This window comes from Caenorhabditis briggsae (assembly GCF_000004555.2).
Source record: "Caenorhabditis briggsae complete genome, chrV, whole genome shotgun sequence".
Classification (NCBI taxonomy): Eukaryota; Metazoa; Nematoda; class Chromadorea; order Rhabditida; family Rhabditidae; genus Caenorhabditis; species Caenorhabditis briggsae.
This window is the reverse complement of record NC_013488.2, coordinates 11,094,812-11,119,918: the sequence shown is the minus strand read 5'-3', so window position 1 is coordinate 11,119,918 and position 25,107 is coordinate 11,094,812. Positions and strand designations below refer to the sequence as shown.

Genomic DNA, 25,107 nt, shown 5'->3' with positions numbered 1-25,107 from the left:
ATTTTTCTGAAAGCGGGCCTGGCCGGAAAAGGTTACACATGGCCGACCCGCGGGCCGGCCCGCTTTTTGAAAATTTCGAAATTTTAGAGCGAAGCATCATTTTACAAGATGGCTTTTCTTCTCAATGAATGAGAATCCAAACTGGAGGCCGATTCTGTCGAAAAAAAACTGTTTTAAGGTCGTAATTAGTAAAAAAGTTTCATCCTTGGCTTAATGAAGTTTGATTTTTTTTTTGCTAAAAATTCAATTTGATTTTTTCGGATGGTGGCCGTGGCCGAAGGTCCCACACTGACAACTACAGTAACCTAAAAATATGTCTAATTCCAGGCTTTATTTTCTTGTGTTTCACTGTCGATTTTTCTGCATTTTTTCCTCAAAAAAAGTGGGGAAATCAGTTTTTGATAGTATAAAATTGACTGAAAATTCACGGAAATGAACAAAACTTTTTAGGTTATTGTAGTTGTTGTTGTAGGATCTTCGGCAACGGCCACCGGTGTTTCTCTTACACATAAATTTAAAACTTACGAGTTTTCCAAATATGGATGGTCATGGAAGCATTTCACTGCTTTCACTTCCGAAACTAGAAGATATTGTACCAAATATAACCAACCAAGATATAATTCCATTATTTTTTCTATTACTTCTAGTTCGGAATTTCTCTTATAAAGCATATGACCCAATTAACACCTGCATGGACCAAGAGTTGATAAAACTGCTCCAGAATGCACGTGAGAAAAATTGCTTTGTTGATTGCCTCTGATTGTTTTTTTTTGCCGAGTAGAATGAATTCAGATCAAAAGAATCAAAAGACCTTTATTAGTAGAACAACACTTTTAGGGATTTAGAAAATTCTGGAGAATATAGAAGGCAAACGTAAATCATCTACATTAACATGAGACATACTTCTAGAAAAGAAAAAAAACACGCATACACAACCAATAGTATGGGGGTAAATGACAGAAGATAAAAAAGAAATTAAAGATTTTGATTTTTAGAACACGAAGGAATATAAAACATGAAGTTGAGAGCTGGAAAAGGGAGTAGAGCTTCTGTTACAGAAGAAAAAAGAATGATCACCGTATTATGAGATTTGAGAGATTGTGAATTTTTTGAGTTTTTTTTTCTTCATCAACTGAGAATTATTAAGTTTTAAATGAGCAAAGAATTGATGAGAGTAATTAAACTAAAATGCATTACTAACAAAGAAAGATAAAGGAAAGCTTTTTGGCACAATGAATATTCCCGTTTCTAATTAATTGATGATCGGTGTATTAAACGACTTCTTCATGATCCACGGTAATGTCGTTAAGAAGTATAGAACGCGGATTCACAAGTGTCGGTGGGGTTTGAACAGTTGCCATCCGTCCTGTGTCAATTTTTGGAGCGAATCTGGAAAAAAAACTTGATTAGATGGAATAATTTTACAGACTGTTGTATAGAAAATGAGTTAATCTAGCACTCTTACAGACACACGCACTAGGATATGACCTACCCTTTTGTAGGAAACGGCTTATAAGCAACTCTAGGTCCCGAGTTTATTGTTCCGAATGTGTTTTTCCGAATGGGATCAAACCGCCGTACGCTTACAGATGGAGCTGGTGAAGAAGCAGATGATGAAGATGTTGACGAGCATTCAGACGACGGTGATGACGAATATCCGAAATGGGCTCGGATAGGACCGCCGCTTGTATTAACGACGTTCGCAGATTTGGCTTCTTCCATTCGAACTCTGAAACTTGATTTTTATTTCTTTTCCCAACACTTCCTCATTTTTCTATCTCATCAATTGCGATAAGCAACTAACAAAACAAATTATTACACTCATCGCTTGAGGCTCACATCGTCACTCATCTCTTCTTCTCATGATATCAAATGCCGGTGGCACACTCTGGGTGCGTGTTGTAAGCCCCGGGGAGATTTTCTTTCGGGTCGAAAAGTATTGATGAGATCGCGGTTTGATAGAAAATGAGAGAGAAAAGGAAGAACCCAACGAAGATGCGTGCAACACAAATATTTGGTTGCAACCTATCGTAGGAACGAGAATTTGAGAGGGAGAATAGGTGAGTGCAACAAAGGCTAGAAAAACACGTTTTACCCCTCTACAGTGGCAACGTTTTTTCTCACGAGATATAGAGATCTCTGATATGTTTCAGTGTTCCCAGGAAAACATGTGGGAAGAAGAGATAGGAGAAAGCACGATGAGAGTGATTACACTGATAAGAGATCGAAGGGCACGCTTCCGATTGTGTTTTTTTTTGTTTCGGAATTTAATATATGTGAGACATCTACACAGAAATATTGAATACCTAGCAAAGTACGCCGGAATCGAAGCTTGTGGAGGACAACGATGAACAGCTCCGCTTTTGAAGACGTGCTCTGCACAGGCAGTTTCACAATCTGGATGCACCGTCCACCATGAACCTTGTTCATTCATCACCAGAAAATCTTTTCGAGGCTGAAAGAAATTGATGATATTTGAGTGTTTTCGTTGGAAGAAAAGTCGTTAAAAACAAAACGCCTCAGGCAAAAACTTTGCGAATTCTTTCTAATTTTTTTTGGGATTGCAGACGTCGAAAACATCGGTAGATGCTAGAAGTTCAGAGAACAAATTCTTTCGAAAATAATTCCAGAGGTAATTCTGCTGTCGTAATGTACTTTGCACCTATGTCTTTCTCAGTAATGAGTACAGATTCCCCGCGATATATAGCGCTAATATTAGATTACCGCGGTCATCTCTTTTCAACCTTGACAAGGAAACATTGAATGACTACAGTATATCTTGTAGTTGGTATGTTTACTTCGCTTGAGCAGATTTTCTCTCGCATAAATTATTGCGGAAGACAGTCTTATGAGAGCACAGTACGTACGCTGCTTCTAATTTTCCGCGTGCTACTCCTATTTGTTCTCGTCTCAAAAAATCACACAGCTTTCGCCTCCGAAACAACACTGGGGATTGTTGGTGCAAAGATTACTCGAAACTCGATAAATACTACAATTTGCACGTTTCAGTTTGATTGTCTTTCTAATAGTAAGAACCTGTCTGAAATATTAGCCAACACCTATTTGCTTGATTTTTGTAGCGAGAATTTTTTGAGATTTCGGTTTTGTCGAGAAAAGTTACACTGCAGAAGCGATGACATTTGATACTGAAGAAAGAGCTTACGTTTGGGGTCAACACACGTACGAAGACGGCAGATGTCATTAGACAGTGTCGAATGGATTGTCGAAAATGTCTTCCACTTCCAGCTGTCGTTTGTTGCATCTATAAATGGATTCAAAACTGTGAAAACGCTCGATTCGTTCTTACGGTTTCTTCGAATATTTCGAAAATCGCGTTAACCGGTAGTGCTCGATACTCGGATGTCAGTAACGTTCTGAAGAGCCAGCAAACCATAGAGCATTCCCGAGGACGTCTTCGTACTGAAAACGTCTGCAAGTTGACAGAATCTTGCCTTTGATGAGCTTACCGACAACGTTTTTCCGAACGGGCACTGGTGGAGGTAGTGCCATTGTTGTTTCTTCGCTGACGGTTGGAATCGCTGGATCAGGAAACATGCTCATCATCATGTCAAACGAAGACAGCGAACTCGCTGTAATGAAGGACGAACTGTACACACAACGTGTGGATCGTTAAGGCGACTCACTTCCTGTATCCGAAGACGATGAGAACGATGGAGAGGAGAGTGACGAAGAAAATGAAGATGTGCAAGAGTCGTCGAAGTCCGAGAACAGACTTGAGGATGGACTTTGTGCTGCAGAATCGAGGGTGTCTGGAAAATAGTTAACTGTAAACAATGCAGATGTTGGATTGCTGAAATGCTATATACAAAAGAAATAGAAAGATTTGTAGAATATTGGCCACAATAATATTTACTCATAGTTCAAAACAGTATACTAACCGGTCTCCTTTAGAATTTGGTCATCGAATTGCCATGGAAGATCATCATCGAGCGGCGCCACCATTGCAGTCAACATCATTTCCATTCCTGAATCTTGCTCATCCATTTCGATGTCCTGGAAACTGGTCGATGTAGTCAGCGTCTGCAATACAATTGAATGAATGGCGTATGACGTTTGTCGCCGGCGATGGAGGCCGAAAAACGAAAAACCAAAAGCGACGAAGGTCGTTGAATGAAGAAGTGGAACAAGAAAGTATTCGTCTAGAAGACATCAAGCTCTCAGAATAGATACAACTTTTAGGGAGGAAGAGTTATGTAGGAGCAGCGAGCGAGCAGGAAGACTTCGCAAAATTCTGCATGCATTTTTTGAATTTTTTCCGCGCCAAAAAATCGTAGTCTAAAGAGATGGAAGCTACGCGTGGAGACAAACATACAGTGTAAAAGTACATTTATGGACGGGGGAAAGAATGACCTCCTAAAGCTGACTGAGATTGACCCTGATTGTTTCAACAGGTGGGAGCACTCTTCTTTTCTTCTTGCTCCCAGTGCTCAGCTCACTTCACGGAACAGGTAGGTAGTAAGAGGTTTGGCAAAGAAGAAGAAGGAGGTCCACACATCGGAGGAAAGAAACGTCGACGATGGGGGGAAGAGTGTATGGAGGTAGATGAAAAGAGAAGAGGGCGAGCAAAGAACACTCAGTCGAAGAGAGATAAGAGAGATAGAGAACGAGAGGGAGCACTCCCATCGCTGGAGACGCAGCGCCAAAAAGTACAGAGACAACGCCAACTCACCCGTTTTCCGCCGCTCCGGAATTTCAGAGAAGTAAGCAATTTGATTGGAATTTTAAACATTTTAATCGGAAAAATCAGAAATTGCACTGAAAAAAATCGCATTTTTCAAAAGATGCAAAGCTGCTGTAATGTACGGCGCCAAACTGAGGAATTCAAAATTAAGTTTTCTGCTGCGGGTTACTGTAGGCTGATAGGATGTTTCTTTTTCACATTGAATACTGACTATCAAAGCACCGAAAGCAAAAATTCTGGATACAGAGAATTTAGGTTGTAATTTAGAAGAAAAATTGTCATTTATAAATTTTCCAGGTCATGTTGGATAGTTCACGCTTATAATCCGAGATGACAATTTTCGCGCGAACGTTTTTAGGCCAACCTAATTTCTAGTTTAGGCAACACAAATACAACCTTTGGAAACCCGTTGTAATCATCTTCAGTTGATAAGAAACCGTGAATCGAGACAAAAAATCACCGAATGTTTGTTGGCCTTGTCAAAGAAAAAAGGGTAAAGAAAAGAAGGCATACTTAATGTTCCAGAAGTTGTCACACTCTCATATTATTCGTAGAATACAATAGCGTGATTAGAAGAAAAAATATGAAGAGAAAAGAACGAAAAACATAAAATAGTTGAATTAATGAGGATTGGAGTAAACAATTCAAATGAAGGAGATTAATGAAGAGAGAAGAGACAGTGGATGTTTTGGACAGTGGAAGAGAGTAAAGAAACTAATTCGAATCAATTGACACGTTTTTCCTATTAAAAGTTAATCAAAATAAAAATGTTTTTATATAACGAAGACCTAATCAAGTTTGCAAATGCTTTTTAGGTGAATAGAGAACAAAACAAAGCTTGAAATATCAGTAAGAAAAAAAGTTTTCAAAAAGTCGAAAAAATTCTGTGCTTGGATTACAGTAACCAATATGAAAAGTCACACTTTCACTTTGCATGTTTGAGTTTTGGACTGATTCTCCTATTTCGGAAAGGGTTTTCCAGCCGACAAAGTCGCTATTAATTTCCCGTGCCATTACCTCTTATCACTTTTTGAAAAGAGCACTTTCAGCAACGTAATGTAATAATTGCAACATGTAAAATCAGACAAACAAAAAATGTGTACGGGTAGGACAGAAGAAATCATTTAAAATGCAGAAGATCCCAACAAAAAATAGCGTAAGCTCTCGTGTGAGAATGAAAAAAGAAGTGGGCCCGAAGCAAGTTCTGCACGACTTCTGCATTACTTCTTCTTCTTCTTTTTTTTTTCTCCGCCACCCATTTCTTTTTCTTCGTGATTTCATTCGGGCTTCTATTTTTTTTACGCCCTCCGACGAAAGAACGTTGGGGTTATAAAAGAAGGAGAAGAAGAAGAAGGAGGAAAAAAGCAATTGAAAGTGTGGCGGGATATAGAAAATATGGCAAAGTGCACGTAGGACAATAATAACAAACAAGACGGTTCAGAAGTCTGGCATTTTTAAAGAGAAGCTTCAAAGACATTGGACTATAAAAAAAGAAAAGCAGTTGACAGCAGTTTACAAAAAAGAATAGACTCCAGTTGTTTATGTGGTTCTCTACTTTTTCTGTTTTCTCCAAAAAATGTATATTTGCTGGATTCCTCTGATAACTGATGGGCTCCAATGGCACTGGATTTGACAGCGGATTACTGAGGGAAGATAGAACGTGTTGACATCGTCTTCTTCGGATTGTTTGCAGTGAACAACAAGTGTTGTGAAGCGATAAAAATATCAAGAGCTTCAAAAGATAAGGCTGAGTAGTAGATGAAGATTAATGGAGGTGGGAACGAGATGGAACGGAAAAAGAATCTAGGTCAAAGAAGAGAAATCAGTGCTCGAATGTTTATGAGATGGCAGGAGCTTCCACCTGCCAAAGGAGCCAAAAAAATAGAAAAAAAAGTGAAGAGAGGCAAGGAGGGATTTTGACGAGCCCCTTTTTATTTCAGCAGATGTGTCAGATAAGTGTTAAAAACACAATATTGTGGCACAGGTAAATTTGAAAGATGTGGAGAACTTTATCGAAAAAGAACTAGACGGCATCTAGGCAGTAGATGTGGGCCACCGATATTTCAGAACCCAATTTGATCGGAATGGATGAAAATGGATCTTACCTATCACAGATATTTTGTGGATAGTGCCTTTAACTTTTAACTTTGAGATTTATTTCGGTTCCTGTCAAAGATAAAAAGTGGTCAACTAAAAAGTTCTTTGTCATAATTTCAGAAGTGTTTTTTCAGTTGACACATTTTTGAAATCTCGCCTAGGAATTGAGATAATTGAGGGCAAACTGGAGATTGTCGAGGCTCTTCTATAGTTTTACGATATGGAACGTTTTCATAGTGATTATTGTGGCTCAAGGCTGTTTTCTGAAATTATTTGAAAACAAATAAGGTTATCAAAATTGGTTTCATATTACAAAAGGATTCTTCGTTACTTTCCAAAAATGGTAATCCAGAAGTGTTACGCTCATGGCCTAGTATAACGAACTCCTAAAAGATCAACTTACCTGTGATCTCCCCTAGGTTCATAGGTATCACCATCCACATGGCGAACTGCCAATTTGGCCTTCCTCGTGCCACTACTATCACTTTCCAAACTACTTTCTGTGTTGTTTGTGTTTCTTTCTGCAAAACGTTTCAGACTCCGCCCCTTTTTCGTTCTTGAACGCTCTTTGCTTTTCTTTTACGCCACCGAGAGTTATTACGCACAGAAACAAAAGTTCTTCTCGCGCCCCGCAAAATTTGAAACCATGCGCCTCCTCGTTTTCCTTCGAAACACAAATACGAAACTATCAGTGGCTGAGTTCGGGTAAAGAGTGTTGGCTCCAAGGAGCCGCAGACTGATTGCCGCTGCACACACACTTTCGAATCCATTTTACTCTTCTTCTTCTTCTTATTCTTCTTTTCCTGGTGCTCTCACAAATAGTTTTTGAAGGGAAGGAAATTCGAGCTGGATGACGTCACAACCAGAGAAAAGAGCAAGTTGAAGAAAACGAAAAAAAAAACGAAAGGAAAAGAACAACCAATAGGATTGTCTCTGTTTGCACGTAGGCATCCTCAGAGATAAAGTGCGTTGCGCGGGAGGTCTTCGGAGTGGATCCGAGGGAATGTCCTTTAAAATTTGGGATGTCTTAATATAGGTATGAGCGTATTTTAGATGTATCTTTAAGAACCAACAAAGAAACTGTAATCTGGTCAATTAGGTATATCTATCGGTTTATACTGGAACGGAATAATCAGAAAAGAGATCAAATACGAATTCTATGCATAAACAAAACGAAATTGAGTTTAAAGTTTAAAGTTCAAACGAAGAAACTCGAAGCGCATATGGGAATCGGACTTATAAAAGTGGGATACTGTAAAATTATGAACTCTCCAATGTTCCTATTATTTTCGGAATAAGATCTGAAAGTTGAATTATGATGTCAGACAGTGGAGTTTTATCCATGTTTCGAACATTTTAGAGAATGAAACCAAGATACTCTAAAAGATATGCAAAATCATATCCTTTGCAAATGTATATTTTGATTTCTGGAAGTATACCAACTGCTCGAATAACAAAAATCTTAATGAAACTTTTTTTCAGATAACAAGTGCCGACACGGGGTGTCGTACTATAAGAGTAAATGCATTAATTCTGATTTTAACACCAGGATGATTCTGAAATTCTTGGTTTGCATGGTTCAAATTTCATTTTTACTTTTGCAGGTAGGAACAAACCTGACCCTGAAATCTACTATTGAATACTGTAAAACCTTTAACAGAAGGGCCCCACACTATTAAGTCTGAGCTCAATTTTCTTGGCTCCTATGCAAGATATGAGACGTCAGCTGACAAAAAACTTCTGATATCACGATGAGCAATTTATCAGTTGACAACTTTCTGGAATCTTCCACAGGAACTGAGACAAATAGCGCAAAATTAAAAGTGGGGCCCTTCTATAACAGGTTCTACGGTAAGTCTGAAAATTGGATCGTATTTAAAAAGTGTAGTTTAAGTGATGTATGATGTGAAAGTATGTGTCTCAATTCCTATCAATCTTTTCGTTTCATCATGTCTAGAAATACCAAAGTGTCTGACGAATAAAAATAAAAACCAATTTTCAAATTTTATGTCACTTTCTTTATTTGTCTCTCTAATTAATGACGATTGCGCGGGAAGTGATTCGAATCACTGCGTGTTTTGATTCCATTCGCCCTTTGAACTGCATATCGTCATCATCATTTCCTGCAGGTTGATTGATGTCCTTGTCTTCTTCTTCTTCTTTTTTCAGAGAGAATTTCTCAACGTGTCGATCAACTGTGTTTCATCTTTGAATTATCGTTATAACGACCTGTTTCTCAACGATTCCCCTGATACTCCAAAGAACGATTTTGTTTGTGTAAGAATGTGATAACAGAAACTGAAGATAGGGGAAGAATTCGTGCCACGTGGAAGGAATGACCTTGAAACTGGTTTGATGTGATCTTTCAAAATGGAGAACACAGTGTCTTCTAAAGGGGAAAAGAGGATTCGATGTCCTAATCTGATACGAGAGAAAAAAAATAGAAGAATGATAGATGATGACGTTGACTGGTTTTGAATTAGCAGAAATACAGAGAACAGTTTATAAATGGGAAATTAAGGGTCTGTGAAAGGAAAAGGTTTTGGGTTAGAACTTTTCTGATACAAACTAATTACAAAAAATACATTTTTAATCCAAATGTTGTGAAAATAGTTCAATGCTTTATAGAACGAGTATGGCCCTGATCAAGCTTGCTCGGAATCGAAAAACGGATTATCTGATTTTGAAGAAAAAAACGCGCATCCGATTTTCCGAATATGATTTCCCGACTAAGCTCGGTCCTGATACGATAAATAGGAATACCGTATTTCCTCTAATTGAAGCCCATGGACTTCTATTTTTTAACCGAATAGACGAACTGAACTGTTCAAACTGCATTATAACTGAACTGCATGAACTTCTGTTACAAGATTCGCTTTTATGTTTTTAAGCACTTTGGACGGTGGGTTTCTATTAGAGGTGGGCTTCAAAAACAGTACCGGTCAATAAGATATACAATTTGTGTTTTTCGACTGTAACTTTCTTCAAAATAGAGCTGAAACATCAAACTTGTCTGTTAAATGTAGCAAATCACTCGAGAAAAATGATGCAAAAATACTCGTAACTTGAAAATCAAAAGAAAAAATTTTAGCGAAAAAAATGCACATTTCGGAAAAATTCAGATTTTTGGGTGTTTTTTTTTCGAAAATCTGGAAAAATAGAAAACTATCATGGTTGTGATGGGTTGCTCAAAGCGTCAACTAGAGATTTCCGGCTTCTGGACTTTTCCAACTATCGTTCCACAATTACAAGTGATCAATATTTGGCACTTTTTTGTTTTTAGCATTTTTCAGGTGTCATTCTACAATATCTAATTATTTTCCACTCGAAAAGATAATTCTTTAAGCTCCAAACACTGGTTTTTTAAACTGTGAGACTCTCTAAAACCAGCATGATGTACAATTTTAGTCATTCTGGTAGACTCGGTTGAGAGATTTCGGTAATTTGTCTTGTAGATATCAAAGCTACAGCTTCTTTGAATCCTATAAAACATGCTTTCCGTTTGCGGGATGCCCATGGAAACGATAGAAGTCATTTCAAAAATGATTTTCTTGACTGAATTGTGGATCAAACAGAACACTGGTTCAGTTTCATTTCCTGAGTCTTACATCCAACAATTTTAACTTTTAATTTGTGAGAAGAAGTTGTTGTAATTGTTCGAGGATAATTAACATAAGATTCCATCACTTTCAAAAACGAATTATCAATATGAACGAACACAGGAATTGTATATCTTGAACTGCGAAAGAAAACAGACCCTGTGAGTCAGGAATGAACATTCCGCAAACGTGTAGCATGTTTTCTAGAATTTGACTGTACTGTAGTTTTGCTACCTACAGAAAAAATGCTGAAATCCCTCAACCGAGTCTACCAGAATGACTAAAAGTGTACATCATGCTGGTTTTAGAGGGTCTCACAATTAAAAAAAACCAGTGTTTGGAGCTTAAAGAATTATCTTTTCGAGTGGAAAATGATTAGATATTGTAGAATGACACCTGAAAAATGCTAAAAACAAAAATGTACCAAATATTGATCACTTGAAATTATGGAACGATAGTTGGAAAAGTCCAGGAAATCTCTAGTTGACACTTTGAGCAACCATACCATACACGGAATTGTACTTTGATGAGGTATGATTTGCTTAAAAATCGGTCAAACTCTTTTCATTATGTTAAAAATGTTATATTTCACAACCATGATAGTTTTCCATTTATTCCAGATTTTCGAAAAAAACACCCAAAAATCTGAATTTTTCTGAAAAGTGAACTTTTTTGCTAAAATTTGTTCTTTTGATTTCCAAGTTGAGAGTGTTTTGAATCATTTTTCTCGGGTGATTTGCTACATTTAACAGAAAAGTTTGATGCTTCAGCTCTATTTTGAAGAAAGTTACAGTTCTATTAGAGGAAATACGGTAACTCGAAAAAAACTTAAAATTCAAAACAAAAAAAATTGTCAGTTGACACATTTTTGATATTTCGCATAGGAATCAAGGTAATTGTGCACAAACTTGATAGTGAGGGGCCCTTCTATTACAGGTTTTACGGTATTTGTTTATTCGGAAACCTATGCGGGTTCGGTGGAAAACTTGCAGACCACAGAAAAAACTGAAAACAGTGAGGGAAACTAACAATAAAGCTTCTTCTCTAAAAATCAAAGATATATAAACACTATCCAAAGCTGGAGTACCGTAGTCTCCATTTTATTTTTCCCAGAAGAATCATAGAAGCACAAAACAAAATCGGACTAAGAGCTGTCAAAGTGTTATAAATTAGCAGCTGATTGAAATCAGACCGAGATAATTAGGGTTCAACATCAGAGAAAGAACACAGAATATGCAGTTTGCTCATTTTTGAAAAGTCGCTCGTTCAGTAATTCAAGCTTTCAGCAAACCAGTTTCTGGCTACTCAATACGGATTCAACTTAGGTATTTCACCAACATATTGAACTGGTAATCTTTCTTGGAGCCGATACTTACTTTTTGTAGAAAAACATCATAATATTTTCTGATTATTATCATCAGAACAGCAGTTTCTACTGACCAGACAATGTGGGTGTTCATTACATATAAAAACATGATGTAGACACAGATATCACAATATTTTCTTGATTATTTCCAGTCATATCTTGTATTCATCGCTACTATATCTTTCTTTTTTGCTTAATGTCATTATTTCGTTTTCTCAAAATACAATTCCCTTCCTGCCTTATCCTCTTTTCCCCATTTTTCTATCCATTTTCAGTAATCCCTCTTCAGAATTCGTGTTGGTAAAAACCTTTTTCTTTCTGACTCATTTCCAGTTCTCTTAAAATTGTCCGAAGTTTCTCGACTTTCCCACCATTTTTACAATTTTCAGTTCTCAATTATTCATACGTCGTTTTGGTGAAAATGATACTTGAAACGTGAGACGATACCTTGAAAAAAGTTTTTGAGTTGCTCAATGGGTCACTTCTCACTTTTTGTGTGTCCCTTTCTAAAATTACTTGCTGTTTGCACAAAGACTATTTTTTCTTTATCAAGTGAAACTTCTGCTGTGTTTTGAATTTTCACCAACAGAAATAAATAAAATTATCAAGGATATCCGGTGGCTAAATGTGCATCTGTGGCCATCAAAAAGTGATCCTTGAATATGAAGAATCAGAAGATTAGTGGCTAAGAAAGATCATCCATTGTTTTATTTTCTTTACTGTGACCTATATACTCAATATTGTATAAATTAACATCTGAAATATTTTTCATGTCATTTCTAATGTCAAAACTATTATTTTTTTTATTTTAGAGATCACATGAAAAACTGAAAATTATTCGGATGGTAATACGTACAAGCACAATTTTTGTCTTCAAATTTGTCGTAACTTTTGTGTGGTAGACCTCCAAACTTTTTTTGGACCTCTATTTTATTTTGGGACGTCTAAACTAGAAAAGAGCTAAAAAATCCAACTGAATTTTGTACCTCTAAATCGCTTTCCCGTTGTACCCCAAGTTCTTAGCCGGGAAAATTACCGAAGTTTTATTCAACATAATTTTATCAAGAAAATTTTCTTTTCCATTTCTCAAAAATTGGAACTTCCGAGCCGAGTGAGTCGTAAAAATATTTACGAACGTTAAGATTCTAATAAAACTCTTTCTTTCATGCCAACGCCTGCATTTTTTAGTAATCCTTCTTTCAATTCTACAAAGTCTCGTCCTCTGCTCTCTTCTTTTTCTTCCTTTTTTCTATGGTCCACCTTCCGAGCTGATTCAATTTTAGGGCTTGTTTACCCATCCTCGTGGCATTTCTTCTGGAATTATTTTCCCCAGAAAAACTCACCTGTCTTCTGTTCTTCTTCTTTTTTTTCAATTTCAATTTCTCACTTCTCGGTTAATCCCCAATTTTCCCAAACAGCGCCCCCGCAGACAGTTCGTTTCCATGTGAGAGTTTGCCCCCTGTCGCGGACAGTTTGCAAGATTTCGAAAAAGCACTTCGGGTGTAAACACGGTGTATGCTTATTCCCGACCTTTTGAAGTGCCGAAAGACGATGACGGATTGGTTTTTGCGTCATTTTCGGACATCCGTTCTCTCCTCCGACAATGTTTCGAAACAAAGTCAGATGGCTGATGCTATATCCATGTTATTGTTTCGTGCGTTTTTTGAACTTGAAGGACCTCGGCAACCTGAAACGTACGAATGTTTTGATGAAAGTGGTCAAGATCACTCGGGTACTGTATGAATCGAGAGAATTGTTTTTTTTTTGAATTATTAAACTCTGTAATAAATTGTCCTAGGTTCTGTAAATATTTTGATACATTGTGTTCTTTTAGTTGAAGGAAATTCTCAGATAAGTAGTGATTCCTCAGAATAAAAATAAAATATTTTCATATATCCGTTCCTTTCCTGAAATCACGGATCCTTGTTTCGACACTTCCACAAATATCACAAGGATAGGCATAAGAAAATTCCCAGAATAATTTTAAAAAACATTCTCCTGATTTGAAGTTTGAATTTCGAGCTACTTGGAAAATACAGATGTATCAAGAAAGTTTTTATTTCCCAGACTGACCAAAATCACGATGTCCGTGTTACCTAGAAAGACTCTCTTTTCACAATTTCGGTGAAAATGACTCAAGTTCTAGAATTACCGACTTCCGTGTGGTCATCCATTAGACCAATCACAACTAACCATTACCATTAACTAATTCAAAGATTGTTCATTCCGATTCTTTGGTTTTATTTTTCCCACTACCCGACTCACTTGTTAGCACACAAAAAGCGTCGTCTGTTCAAACATTTTCGGGTGTCATCTCACTTTGATTTCTGAATTTAGAATTGAGAATTTCACATCCATGAAGCCCTTTACTTCTGTCTATGCTTCTTCCTTGAAATCTTGTGATCGGCCATTGTTAAAACGTGATTAGGGATTTGAAGCAGGTGATGCTTACTTGGGAATTTTCATAATCTTGTATCCGTAATAGTTTGATCTTCACAACGAAACAATTGAGATTAAAAAGAAATGTCTGAAAAAATAAGAAGACCGCAATTCTTTTTTCTGAAATTTCGATAAGAATTCTTCCAAACTTTCTTCTGCCTCATTACGTTTTATGACCTGCTTCTTCAGCTTCATAACTTTTTTCATTTCTCTTTTTCATCTTTTTTTTCAACTCTGTCCATGTCGTAGCAAATTTTCTTGCAACGTTTTTCAAAAAGTTCCTCAAAAGTTTTCGACCTCCACCTCCTCAAAAATTTGCATTCTTCAAAACCAATGAGCATGAAAAAAAGGAGGTCAAACAGTCAACAAACAAATATTCCCTTATCTATTTTTCATATCAATTGATTCTTCGCTTCCAACTACTTTTCAAAATTTTTCTTTTTCCCTTTTTCAGACCTTTTCATGTTTGCATATATAGTAGCTGGAACGGATATATTCGGATAATGGAATATTGAATTTCACATCACAAGTAATCCATCTTTCTTTTTCTTCTTCATATACTTCCAACTTTTATGGTACTTTCTTTCTAATTCTGTTCGAATTCATGTGATCAAACTTTTTTTTAGATCTTCTTATTGATGTCATTTGTTTTGTAACATGTTATTATTAGTACTATAAACGTCAGGTTAATGTAGGAACCTTTAATGATATAAGTTTATTGCTGATGCATATTAGGAAACAATCAACCATTTTGAAACTGGGAATACTGTAAACATTGCTTGCCTATAGCAGTGAGCCAGGATTTTCTGTAATACTACATATAAACATACTTGTTCAAATCTGGAAATCAAAAATCTTGTTTTCTCGGGTATCCCGAAAGTTTACCGACAGAAATTTTCTCAAAATTTTTTTTGGGAAATTTCCCGAATAAATGTTTCGGGAAACTATCTTGTCAATTTGTTTGATTTGTGTTAGAAAAATGTTTTAATGTTTAAAAACTACCACTCCTAATGTTTCCAATATTTTAAGATAAGTAGCTTCTCAATTTCTTACTATTTTGTTCTCTAGATTTTTTGCCGATTTAAACCATTTTGTAGGTGTTCTTCCTCGTTTTTTGGTGAATTTAACTAGATCTCTTTCCCAAAAATTCCCACAAAAAGTTTCCTGAACGTATTTTCACAACTATAAACTAGAAATCTTATTTTGTAGTTACACGATTTTCAAGGTCTGTCAGTCTATGCAGATCCCTTGTAGATTTTTTCCTAGATCTCTAGATTTTTTTGAAGATCACATGACTAACAAATGTTTTTTCTTCTACAAATTCGTATCTATACAGAATAATCCTTGTGATGCAAAGTCCAATGCAAAATCCCCCTGTTCTTTTCAAAACCAATTTAGTCTTCGCAAATTTTCATCCGCCATTTTCTTCAAAACAAAATCCCCCTCTCCCTCTCATTTTCTTGCTCAATAATCCGTTATGACCTCTCAGTGGTTGCATATTTCAGCAGAAGATTAATAGTATTTGCCAGGGTCCAATTTAGATTTGGCTTCTAATCTTAAACTGCAATTGAAACCACAATTCGATCGTTGGTTTGATAATGAAGAAGTTTCAGAACAGACTAGAAGAAGCACCTCAAATGAGTGCAACTTCATATTTATTCGATGACTTCTGAGAATGATATGCGAAGTTTCCGGTGTAGTCGTTTAAAAGTTTTGAAGAGCAAGGAGGTGTGTTTGGGACAAGAAAACCGAAAGATGTCGCTAGTAATATAAAGAGGAAGGGGAAGATGTTGAATATTTAAAAGTATAAAAGTTTTTTAAGTGGTTGAATACAACGTTCTGATAAATAATATCAAACAGAAAACAACAGAGGTAGTCTTTTTGAAACTTGTCAAAACTGAAAATTTAGTCTCGGAAATATCACTGTGCGCACCTGTACATACCGTAGAAGCTGTAATAGAAGGGCTCCACGCTGTCAAGTTTGAGCTAATTTTTCAAGCTATCAAGAGCACGTCAACTGATTAAATATTTTATTTTATGATAAAAATTTCTTCTGTTTCAACATTTGAGTTCGAATAAGGTTTTCTGATGTGTCGGGAACTTCCCAATAATTTTTGAAGGTCACTTCACCTTTTCTTTGATACCAGAAGACAAAACTTTCAAAAGTTGAAGTTCAACTTTCTGAGAATTCGAAGTAAGACTGTCTAGAATAATAGTTGACTGTAAACCAAACAACAAAGTTCAAACTACTCTTCTCCATTCTTCTTCAAAAAAGTTGAATAATGGTCAGAACAGACGACACTTTCTTGCATAATCCGCCGCAATAAAATCATCTCTGAAAAGTTCTGATTTATGTTGTCGACCCACGTGGCTGCTTATAAACTTTGCATACATTAAACTGGAACCAGTCGAGAATATTCTGGACTGACTGACGAATGGAAGTACAACTTTGTCAGTGTGCTCTTGTCAATTTGTATACGAATCCATTTGTTTCTTCTACACATTCTTCAATTTTTACGTCACTGAACACCAGGGGATTAGATTCCTGTTTTGAGGGGGATATATAGATGTCATTGACTTTTTTTTGGGATGTGTCACTATTTGGTTCTTAAATTAATCTAATCCTGTTTTTAAATTAAAATCCTTTGGAAGATCATAATAGAGAAGTGTTATGATACAGGTAATTAAAAAGTAATTGAGTTTTGAGCAGATGTGATTTGTTTTTCCCATGAACTGCCACCCAGCTGACCAATAGATTTCTGAACTTGGAAATTTCTTATTTCTAGAACCGGTCTTTATTTATAAAGGTCTCGTGAGTTCCGTCCGCACTACAACTTGTTTATTATGCCTAATTGGAGTGTCTACAAGGAGCACCTATAATTTAATTCAGTTCGAGCCACGCAGTCCTTTCTGTCTTTCCAGAAGAGCAAACAGAAAATGATTCAGAAATTCTATGGAAGGCACGTAGAACGGACTGAAATTATGAAAGCGTGAGGAGATGGAAAATGATGGAGGAAAGGGAGGAAAGAAGAAGGAAGACACCTCTCTTCCGGAGGTCTGACTCAATATTTGCCTCCGTATTTTTTTAGAATCTGTTATCAATTGTAGGATCTTCGCGACCGAAAAAGATCTCTGCGTTTTTATTTTTCCTGGTTTGAACGAGTTCTATGAATCCGAACTCCGTAATTTATTCCGTGTAGGTAGAACTTATTTTATCATGTGATTGTAGTCAAAAATCGTGTAGTGGAGAAAACTAGATTGAATAATAGTCGAACTTTAAATTGGCTTCAACTAATTCCTTGAACTGTTTTGAGTTGCGATTATTTTTATGGTCTCAGAGAATGAGTTCGAATTACTTTTGATTTACCGTAAAACCTGTAATAGAAGGGCACCCTATCTTTTACATTTGAGACAGCCTATTTCGGTTACTTGTCAACTGATAAACTGTTTATCAAAATATCCCAAAAAATGTATCAGTTGACAGATTTCTCATATCTTGCATAGGAGCCAAGAAAAATTAGCTCAAGTTTGATATTGTGGGCCCTTTTTATTACAGGTTTAACGGTAAACCTTATATTAACCGAAAAAGTTTTGAAACGATCCAACTTTTCTAATATAATCTCAAAAACCACTTGGTGCATTTAGCTTCGTAACAATCAAATAACAGTATAATCTGAGCCGGAACTTTAGTATTCCATGAACCTCAAAGGTTTTTCTCAATAAAACCTAAGCATTATTATTGAACATCTGGATGATCACAAAAACAAATCAACCAGGATTCGTTATTAAACTTTTCTAGAAAACATCAAAGTTTTTTCCTTGAGATATTTCAAAAATGTGGCGCAAAAACAGTCAGAAAAGAACAATAAAAATGGCTTGAAGAATAGAAATGAGCTTTTGCTCTTTTCGATTTTTTCCTTTTATCTCAAGCACCATCCCCCTTCCATTTCTTCACCGCCATTTTCACCCATTCGTCTCAGTTTCAACCCGTGTCTATTCTTCTCCTTTTTTCGCCTCTTCCTCATTATCTCACACCCAATTGCTTTTTTATTCAATCCTCCAAAATGGGCGGAGTCGTGTCCGAGGGTGTGTATGTGTAGGAGGGTAGAGAGCACAAGAGCAGCGTTTCTGTGTTGGAAGAAGAAGAAGAAGCAAAAATCGAGAATATTCGCGGCAAAATCTCAGTGTCTTGTAGCTGTATACTATTACTTTTAAATTCCATCTGTGTTCGCATCGAAAATGAGAGCATGGCAGATTCCTCGGAAGGGTAAGTCATTGATGACGATTGAATATGGTGTAATCCTGTATCATCGGAAACTCATCCTTCAAATTCATATGTGTCGTAGATAGGTATTAGGGAATCTCAGTTAGGTTTTATGGGGGAACAAAAACATTAGAAAGCCTAGGTGATTAAATTAGCATTAATTTACTTTCAGTTGCGTTCTAGCTTTCCTGAGCTCAGTTATTTGGGTCACAAATATCGGTATTTTAGTTGTAAGTGTTGATTTCCACGAAATACCAAAAACCCCGATTTTTAAACTTCGGATTTTCTATTGGACAATTGTAGTCCAAATCAATTAGGGTTGCCCATTTACAAGGAGCAACTTGTGCCCCATACACTATCAAGTTTGAGCTAATTTTTCTTTGCACCTGTGCAATATATCAAAAATAGGACAATGAATCAATTTTTTTATATTATGATAAACAATTTATCAGTTGACAAATTTTTTATACCTTTCAAAGGAAACGAGATAAATCGGCTCAAATTAAAAATTTAGAAGGGCCCTTTTATTACAGGTTCAACCGTAGTAAGCCAGGAAAGCCTTTTTTCGTATTCTGGTTTTTCAAACGGATTGGGGTTTGCTCTTTTGTTCTTTTGAAAATTGTATACGTTCAGCCACGCCAGTGTATTTACAAATCAAATCAGAATTTTTTTTTGTTTATTTTTCTATGGATTGACTATGAGAAGTTACTAATTTCCGTTCATTTTTTCTGACTTTCGGTTTACTTTCTAGCTCTTGTATCTGAATAATCAACTTATGTTATGTCCTGTAAAACTACTGTATAGTACCACATGATAGATAGTATTCTCGAAACTTCTCCAGAAATTTTCGAATGCTAAAAAGCTAGATTATTTTTCCAAGAATCCATTTCTCCCCGGAGTTCTCTTCTATTCTTTTTCTTATTCTTTCACACTTGACCAATCCTATTCTTTCCTCCAAAAACTACGAACATATTCAAAACATGACACACCTCTCCCTTCTCCTCCTTTTTCCTGTTTTTGGTATCCTTTTCTTGACAAAGAAAAAACTCGAATCGGAAACGAGATGGTGTGCAAAGAAGATGCACCTGACGTAGGTTTGAAGTCAATCCAACTAATGCGTTTGGGATGTAAAACACATTAAAGATTCGTGATGGACATGAGCAGAAGAAAGGGGTCATTCATATGTGTTCTTCTTGTATCCCATTATGAAAATTGACCTTTTTTCCATTTTATCCTAATATTTTCAGTTATGAACAATGCGGACGAGTGGCGATTGAGTCCGTTATCTTTGGAGGATCTTTTCGCCGGCTTCAGTCTTATTTTCATTGCGATTTTCTCAATATCAGTGTACGGAATTATGATGAAGATCATGAAAAGACAAGACAAAGAAATCGTTGGATATCGTTTCCTAATATCTGCCGGATGTTCTGATCTCCTTTTATTGGTCAACTACGGTATCTGGCCAGGGTTGACGATACTATTGAAATCTGAAATCATTCCAAAGTCTTGGAGGACGTGGCAGCAGGTAAGATCCTAAAATAAGTTCCCTCACATTCAATCAATTTTTCAGTTATATCTTGATTGGGCGTGGTTCTCGATGGTATCCCACTATTCGGTTGTTAGCTGGTCCAGATGGATGGCTATTCGAAAACCGCTCGACTTCAGGAACCAGCGACGGAAGTCGTCGTATTTGCTGTGCGCTTTGTGTTACCTCGTCGCACTTATTCTGGTAAGACTTACTTGCAAACAAAGAAAGAAAAAAGTGATACCAAATTCTGAGTTAGCTTCAACTCGATTCTGTATTCTGTACCCACGTCGTTTCTTCTATTCAACAATCTCACACCTCCATTCTTATGTTTCTAAAAGATATTTTTAAAACGAAGCATTCAGAAAGAGAAAACATCAAGTTTGGGATGGCTCTTTTCATATCAAAAATGTTTGTTTTTGCACTTTTACACATGACCGATCGTCCTCTTCTCTTTTGAATTCTTCTTTACAAAAAACTAATTGCATATGAAAAACGAAAACGAGAAAGAGAATTGAATGAAGAGGAATATGTAAACAGAATATTTCATGGATTGGGTGGTGGCGCCAGGACACGATGTGTAATTGGAGCCGTCATGCTTCTTCACCACCACCACCACGACATATTTCTACTGAGAAAAAAAAGAAGACTGATGAGTGATGGGGGTATGATTAAGCGGGAGACAACAACTGTAGATGCTTGTTTTTTGAATTTCTGTTGTTTTGAATAGAAGAACGCATTACATATGAAAATAGCGTCAAGACTTAAGGAAGATTAAGGGTTAGGTAAGACGGAAGAAAAAACAAGGTTCACAAAATAGAAGATCAGTATGAACTTCATACTATGAAGTTTCCGGGGTTAACGATGAAAGTTTAACATTCATTACTCGTTGATGACCTTATTAATTCATTCTTTGCAGGTTCTGTGTACCCATTTCCAACCATGGTACGTGACATTCTACTACGAACCATCGTCCTATGGGATGCTTGCTGAAAACTTTCCCCTCTACCTATCAGGAGGTCAATCAGCTCTTTTTCTGGCATTCCACATTGCTGCAATTATTCCACCGATTGTATTCTATGGGTGAGTGTAAAAGGATCTCTGAAGTTCGATTTCTCACACTTTCGAATATCGTGACGATTCCTTCTAGAAATATGATATCATCACTGAAATTGACTCCAATATAGCTTTTGGTCTCTATTTCTCTCAATATCAAATGAAATGTAACAAAAATCACACATTTGATCATTTCCAATTTGAAAAAATTGATGGTTTGAATTCCAAATCTTTCTAATCTCTGTCATGTGAGTTCGTTTTTCTTTTGATTTTTTTTCTCTCCTTTTGGAATTCTGCTCATGAATCATTGGCTTCTGAGAGAAAAGGGATTTAGAAAATAAACGATGAGCCTCCCACCCAAAAAGAAATAAAATATCGAATTACTATTTTTCATTTTCAGTTGGTCGATCACACTCCTCTACAATAGAAGAGCTAAAATGCTACTGGGACACCAACAAACAGTTCAGAACAGCATTGAAACAAGGTACTGTTGGAACAGCAAAAATAGAAAATGAAATGATTTTTGAATTCCAGATTACTGATGCCTTGTTTGATCAATGTCGTCACTTTTATCATTGGACAAGTGTTGATTACAGTTGGAACTGGAGAAGGAAAATGGGCAGGGTATACGGTAATGGTACTCTTTGCCGCGAACTCGGCACTCAATCCATTTCTGTTGTTGATCTGCTCCAAAACATTAAGGTATTAAAAATTGCATTTGGAGATTCGGAAACTTTATAATTTACAGAAAACAAGTTCTTGATCTACTCGGTGTTACCAAGATTGCAACATTTGACAAACTGGAAACTTCCACTGTTTACAGGTGATTTCCCTTTCAATATAACCCTAAATTATAATTTCAATTTCAGAAACATCCACGCTGTTAACGGAGACTTCTGCTCTTCCAAGCTAGTAAGCACCGACGGTTCTGGTTCCCGAAGGTTCCTGAGTCTTCCAACGTTCCGATCAAAAGAAGAACTTGCATCGGGCACACCAGTCTGATAATTGATAAACTCTAGAATTTTCAAATTTATGATGCTTATAATTTTTCAACGGGTTCCCCTCTTCCATTTCACTGTTATTCTCAACGAGTTTATCTCACTTTTCTGTCTCTTTGGCTGTTCGGATCTCTTATATTTAGGACCTTTTCTATTGATAATAAACAGTTTTTTTTGTGAACTGATTCAAGAAATTCTGCAAACACTTCAATGTTTCAAGAACCTCAAAAAAAGTACAGTAATAGGATCAGTCACGAGCCCATTTCTTCCTGGTGTACCATGAGATTTAGTTAAATGCCAGATGTCTGGAATGATTTTTTGAAAAACAGATTGCGGAATGAAAAACTTTCTTGGAATCCGGAATGAAAAAATCACGAAATCCGGAGAACGGAATCTAGGATACGGAATATGGAACACTAAATACGAAATATTAACTACGAAATACGAAACCCGAATTCTGGAAATCTCTGTTAATCACCCGGAAGAACACTTTGTTGTTTCCCATAGATCAACACTATTCAAACTGTGGTTTGTGTCGGTTTTTTGTTTCGGTTACCAACCTGAACAAACGATTCAATCGGATGATGATTCAGGAAGATAAAAATTTTCAAAATATCAACTTTACAATGATTCACACATTAATATGCAGAGTATTCTGAAAATCTGCATTTAACAGAAAATTGATACTCTTTTATTTTAAACTGTGCTTTAAGACTGAAAAATAATGTAATGTTAGCTCTATCGACATTTGAAAGTTTTCATACTGCAAAACTTACATAAAATGTTCGCTGAAAGTTTTATGGGTTTCAATCTTCACTTGTTCTCATTCCATCTTCTTTTCATTTCTTTTTCTACTTTTTTTCCAAATCAATCTCTTAAATCCAGACTAGTTATTTTTCTTCCAATCCCTCAAGTACTTATTCAAATCACTTCTACTTTCTCATGAATCACTACTTGTCCACTTTTTCCCTCTCCCCGTTTACCTACACATACAGTTCAAAATCCTTTAACCCGCCCCTCTTTTCTCTTTTTTGTCCATCTGTTAACTGTCCAATTATACAACGATTTTCGATAAACGAAACACAGAACAGTTTCACTTTTTGAAGTAACTATCAATTATTATTTCACTATCCGCATATTTTTCCGTTCGAAAAAAAAGGAAAAACAATCTGCGATTGAAGACTTTCTTCCACTTTTCAATACGGGCCGCCTAATCAGCTTTTCTGGTGTCCGCGCCCAGTTTTTTTATTCTCGTAAATGGGTAAGTGCTTGGTCATTTGAACATTCATTCTAAATTGTTTTCAATTTATTTTTCTTATGGTTTTACCTGATAACACTGCGAATTTAGTATAAAGTTCGAAATTAAGGTACTATTCTACCGTAATCGACATGTATTTTCAACTCTCAAGTTTATGAATTCTGTAATGAAAATCAACTTCTGAATTTTCTGGTTGCTTGATAAACTCACGGTGTCTAGAAATTTCTCTTATCACTGTCACAACTTTTTGTGTAAGGTTTTAATATACCGTATTTCTTCCAGTATTCATATCAGTTCAGTAAAAGATATCAAAAATAAGTCAATTAGTGAAATTTTGGTGATACTTTGACAAATAATTTATCAGTTGACAAACCTTTGATCTTTTAGAGGAATCCAGACATGTGAGCTCAAACTTAATGGTTTGGGTGGGCTACTATTGGAGGAAATACAGTATTGTGATCTCACTTTCAAATTTGTTAAAATCAAAAATTGCTCTTTTAGGTGTCAGCTTCTGTAAAAATATAAATAACGAGAATCCAAAGAATAAGGTATAGACTATATGCTTCATAAGCTTCTCGTTGCCGAATCTCAGCGTTCTCCTCAAACATCATTCTTTTGTTTTTTTTTCCATTTTTGGGGTTGACAGTTTGCGTGTCATTTTTTGCGTCTCATCGCGACATCAGAGATAGAGATGATGGAAAGAAGGAACACAACAAGCAAAATAAAAAAACAATCGAGGACAACTGTCTTTTTATTTGTCGCACGCTCCTTCCCCACCATAAGCCGAAGCTGCTCCGCCGCCGCGCGGAAAGATTCTCCAAAACTTCGTTTCTCTTTCCTCTATCCTCGTTTCGCCCCTTGTTTTCTCATCTAGTTTGACACTTTTTTTGTTCGATTCCCTCCTTATTTTTGTGTGCTCGAAACAATAGGTCAGATTTGAAAAACGAGCGAAAACGCATGCCAAAGTCTCTTCCCATCCTCTCAACTCGATCGTCCACCGGTCATTTTTTTCGTCACCTTTCTTGAGAGCTCGTCGAGTCGCCGCTCAAGAGTTTCGACTCCTTTGGCTTTGTGTGCATTTGGCTCCAAACCACTCAAGTCGCATCGAACGGCTCATCTTGATCCCAGATATTAGAGAAGATCTATTTCAATTTTTCCATTGATTTATTTTAATTTTCACCATCATGTGTCACTTATCTTTTCTCTATTGAATTTATGATTAGGCAGAGGAAAAACGATATGTCAGGAAAAATTCATTCGTCAGAAACATAACTATAACTTCTCTAAACAAATTCTAAGTAATGACCTACTTAAGATGGATGTATCCAATTATGAGTGTTTACAAACAAGGTTGGCAGTTTTCTTCAAGATCATATTTTTATAAACTTCTACTTCCTCAATTCACAAGTTATATCTAAACCACAACATTACTATCATAAATCAGTTCAAAATCTTTAGAATTTTTCAGAGTTTGAAGTCCCGATGGTCGAGGCGGGAACCACTTTGGGTCTCGGCGGTTTGTATGTCAAACCGGGAGTTGAACCAACACAGTTACCCTCACCACCGGCTCCCAAACTACTTGGACCTTTTGAATCACTTATCAGGTAGAAGTTATATACCGTAAAACCTCTAATAGAGGAAAAGATAAAAAACTGCGAACGGGGAAAAAAACTGATACAAACTAAAAACCTGTACGGCAAAACGATATTTGATGGTGATCTGTGGGAAGGGCAGATAACTGATTGTAACATTGATTTTGAAAATCTTGAACGAATGAATAGAATTCACTGGAAAAAAGCTAAC

The 25,107-nt window shown here is 36.4% G+C and overlaps 7 protein-coding genes across 7 annotated transcripts in view; 2 read left to right on the top strand and 5 right to left on the bottom strand.

Moving 5' to 3' along the window:
- Positions 1–1,271: 1,271 nt before the first annotated feature.
- On the bottom strand, positions 1,272–4,005 carry CBG09443 (the record flags this gene model as incomplete). The annotated part of the gene is made up of 8 exons (XM_002636919.1): positions 1,272–1,389; positions 1,493–1,729; positions 2,307–2,455; positions 3,164–3,262; positions 3,308–3,420; positions 3,468–3,590; positions 3,645–3,770; positions 3,900–4,005. 8 exons carry the CDS (start codon positions 4,003–4,005, stop codon positions 1,272–1,274), a joined length of 1,071 nt encoding a protein of 356 aa, XP_002636965.1.
- A 3,327-nt stretch (positions 4,006–7,332) lies between these two features.
- Positions 7,333–7,569, bottom strand: CBG27095 (the record flags this gene model as incomplete). Its single annotated transcript, XM_045237682.1, has 1 exon — positions 7,333–7,569. The coding sequence occupies one exon, from the start codon at positions 7,567–7,569 to the stop codon at positions 7,333–7,335; it is 237 nt and encodes a 78-aa protein (XP_045098914.1).
- Positions 7,570–10,109: 2,540 nt separating this feature from the next.
- On the bottom strand, positions 10,110–10,334 carry CBG27094 (the record flags this gene model as incomplete). The annotated part of the gene is made up of 1 exon (XM_045237681.1): positions 10,110–10,334. One exon carries the CDS (start codon positions 10,332–10,334, stop codon positions 10,110–10,112), a length of 225 nt encoding a protein of 74 aa, XP_045098913.1.
- A 1,380-nt stretch (positions 10,335–11,714) lies between these two features.
- CBG27093 lies at positions 11,715–11,858 on the bottom strand (the record flags this gene model as incomplete). The annotated part of the gene is made up of 1 exon (XM_045237680.1): positions 11,715–11,858. The coding sequence occupies one exon, from the start codon at positions 11,856–11,858 to the stop codon at positions 11,715–11,717; it is 144 nt and encodes a 47-aa protein (XP_045098912.1).
- Positions 11,859–13,877: 2,019 nt separating this feature from the next.
- On the bottom strand, positions 13,878–13,934 carry CBG27092 (the record flags this gene model as incomplete). The annotated part of the gene is made up of 1 exon (XM_045237679.1): positions 13,878–13,934. The coding sequence occupies one exon, from the start codon at positions 13,932–13,934 to the stop codon at positions 13,878–13,880; it is 57 nt and encodes an 18-aa protein (XP_045098911.1).
- Positions 13,935–19,716: 5,782 nt separating this feature from the next.
- On the top strand, positions 19,717–22,050 carry CBG09446 (the record flags this gene model as incomplete). The annotated part of the gene is made up of 7 exons (XM_002636920.2): positions 19,717–19,992; positions 20,038–20,196; positions 20,912–21,075; positions 21,449–21,532; positions 21,583–21,750; positions 21,797–21,871; positions 21,918–22,050. 7 exons carry the CDS (start codon positions 19,717–19,719, stop codon positions 22,048–22,050), a joined length of 1,059 nt encoding a protein of 352 aa, XP_002636966.2.
- Positions 22,051–24,786: 2,736 nt separating this feature from the next.
- Positions 24,787–25,107, top strand: part of Cbr-srr-1 — a gene marked incomplete at both ends in the record, with an annotated part of 2,339 nt that continues 2,018 nt past the window's right edge. Inside the window, one exon of the mRNA XM_002636921.1 lies at positions 24,787–24,908. Coding sequence (XP_002636967.1) covers positions 24,787–24,908 — 122 coding nt within the window. The remainder of the gene's footprint in view (positions 24,909–25,107) is intronic.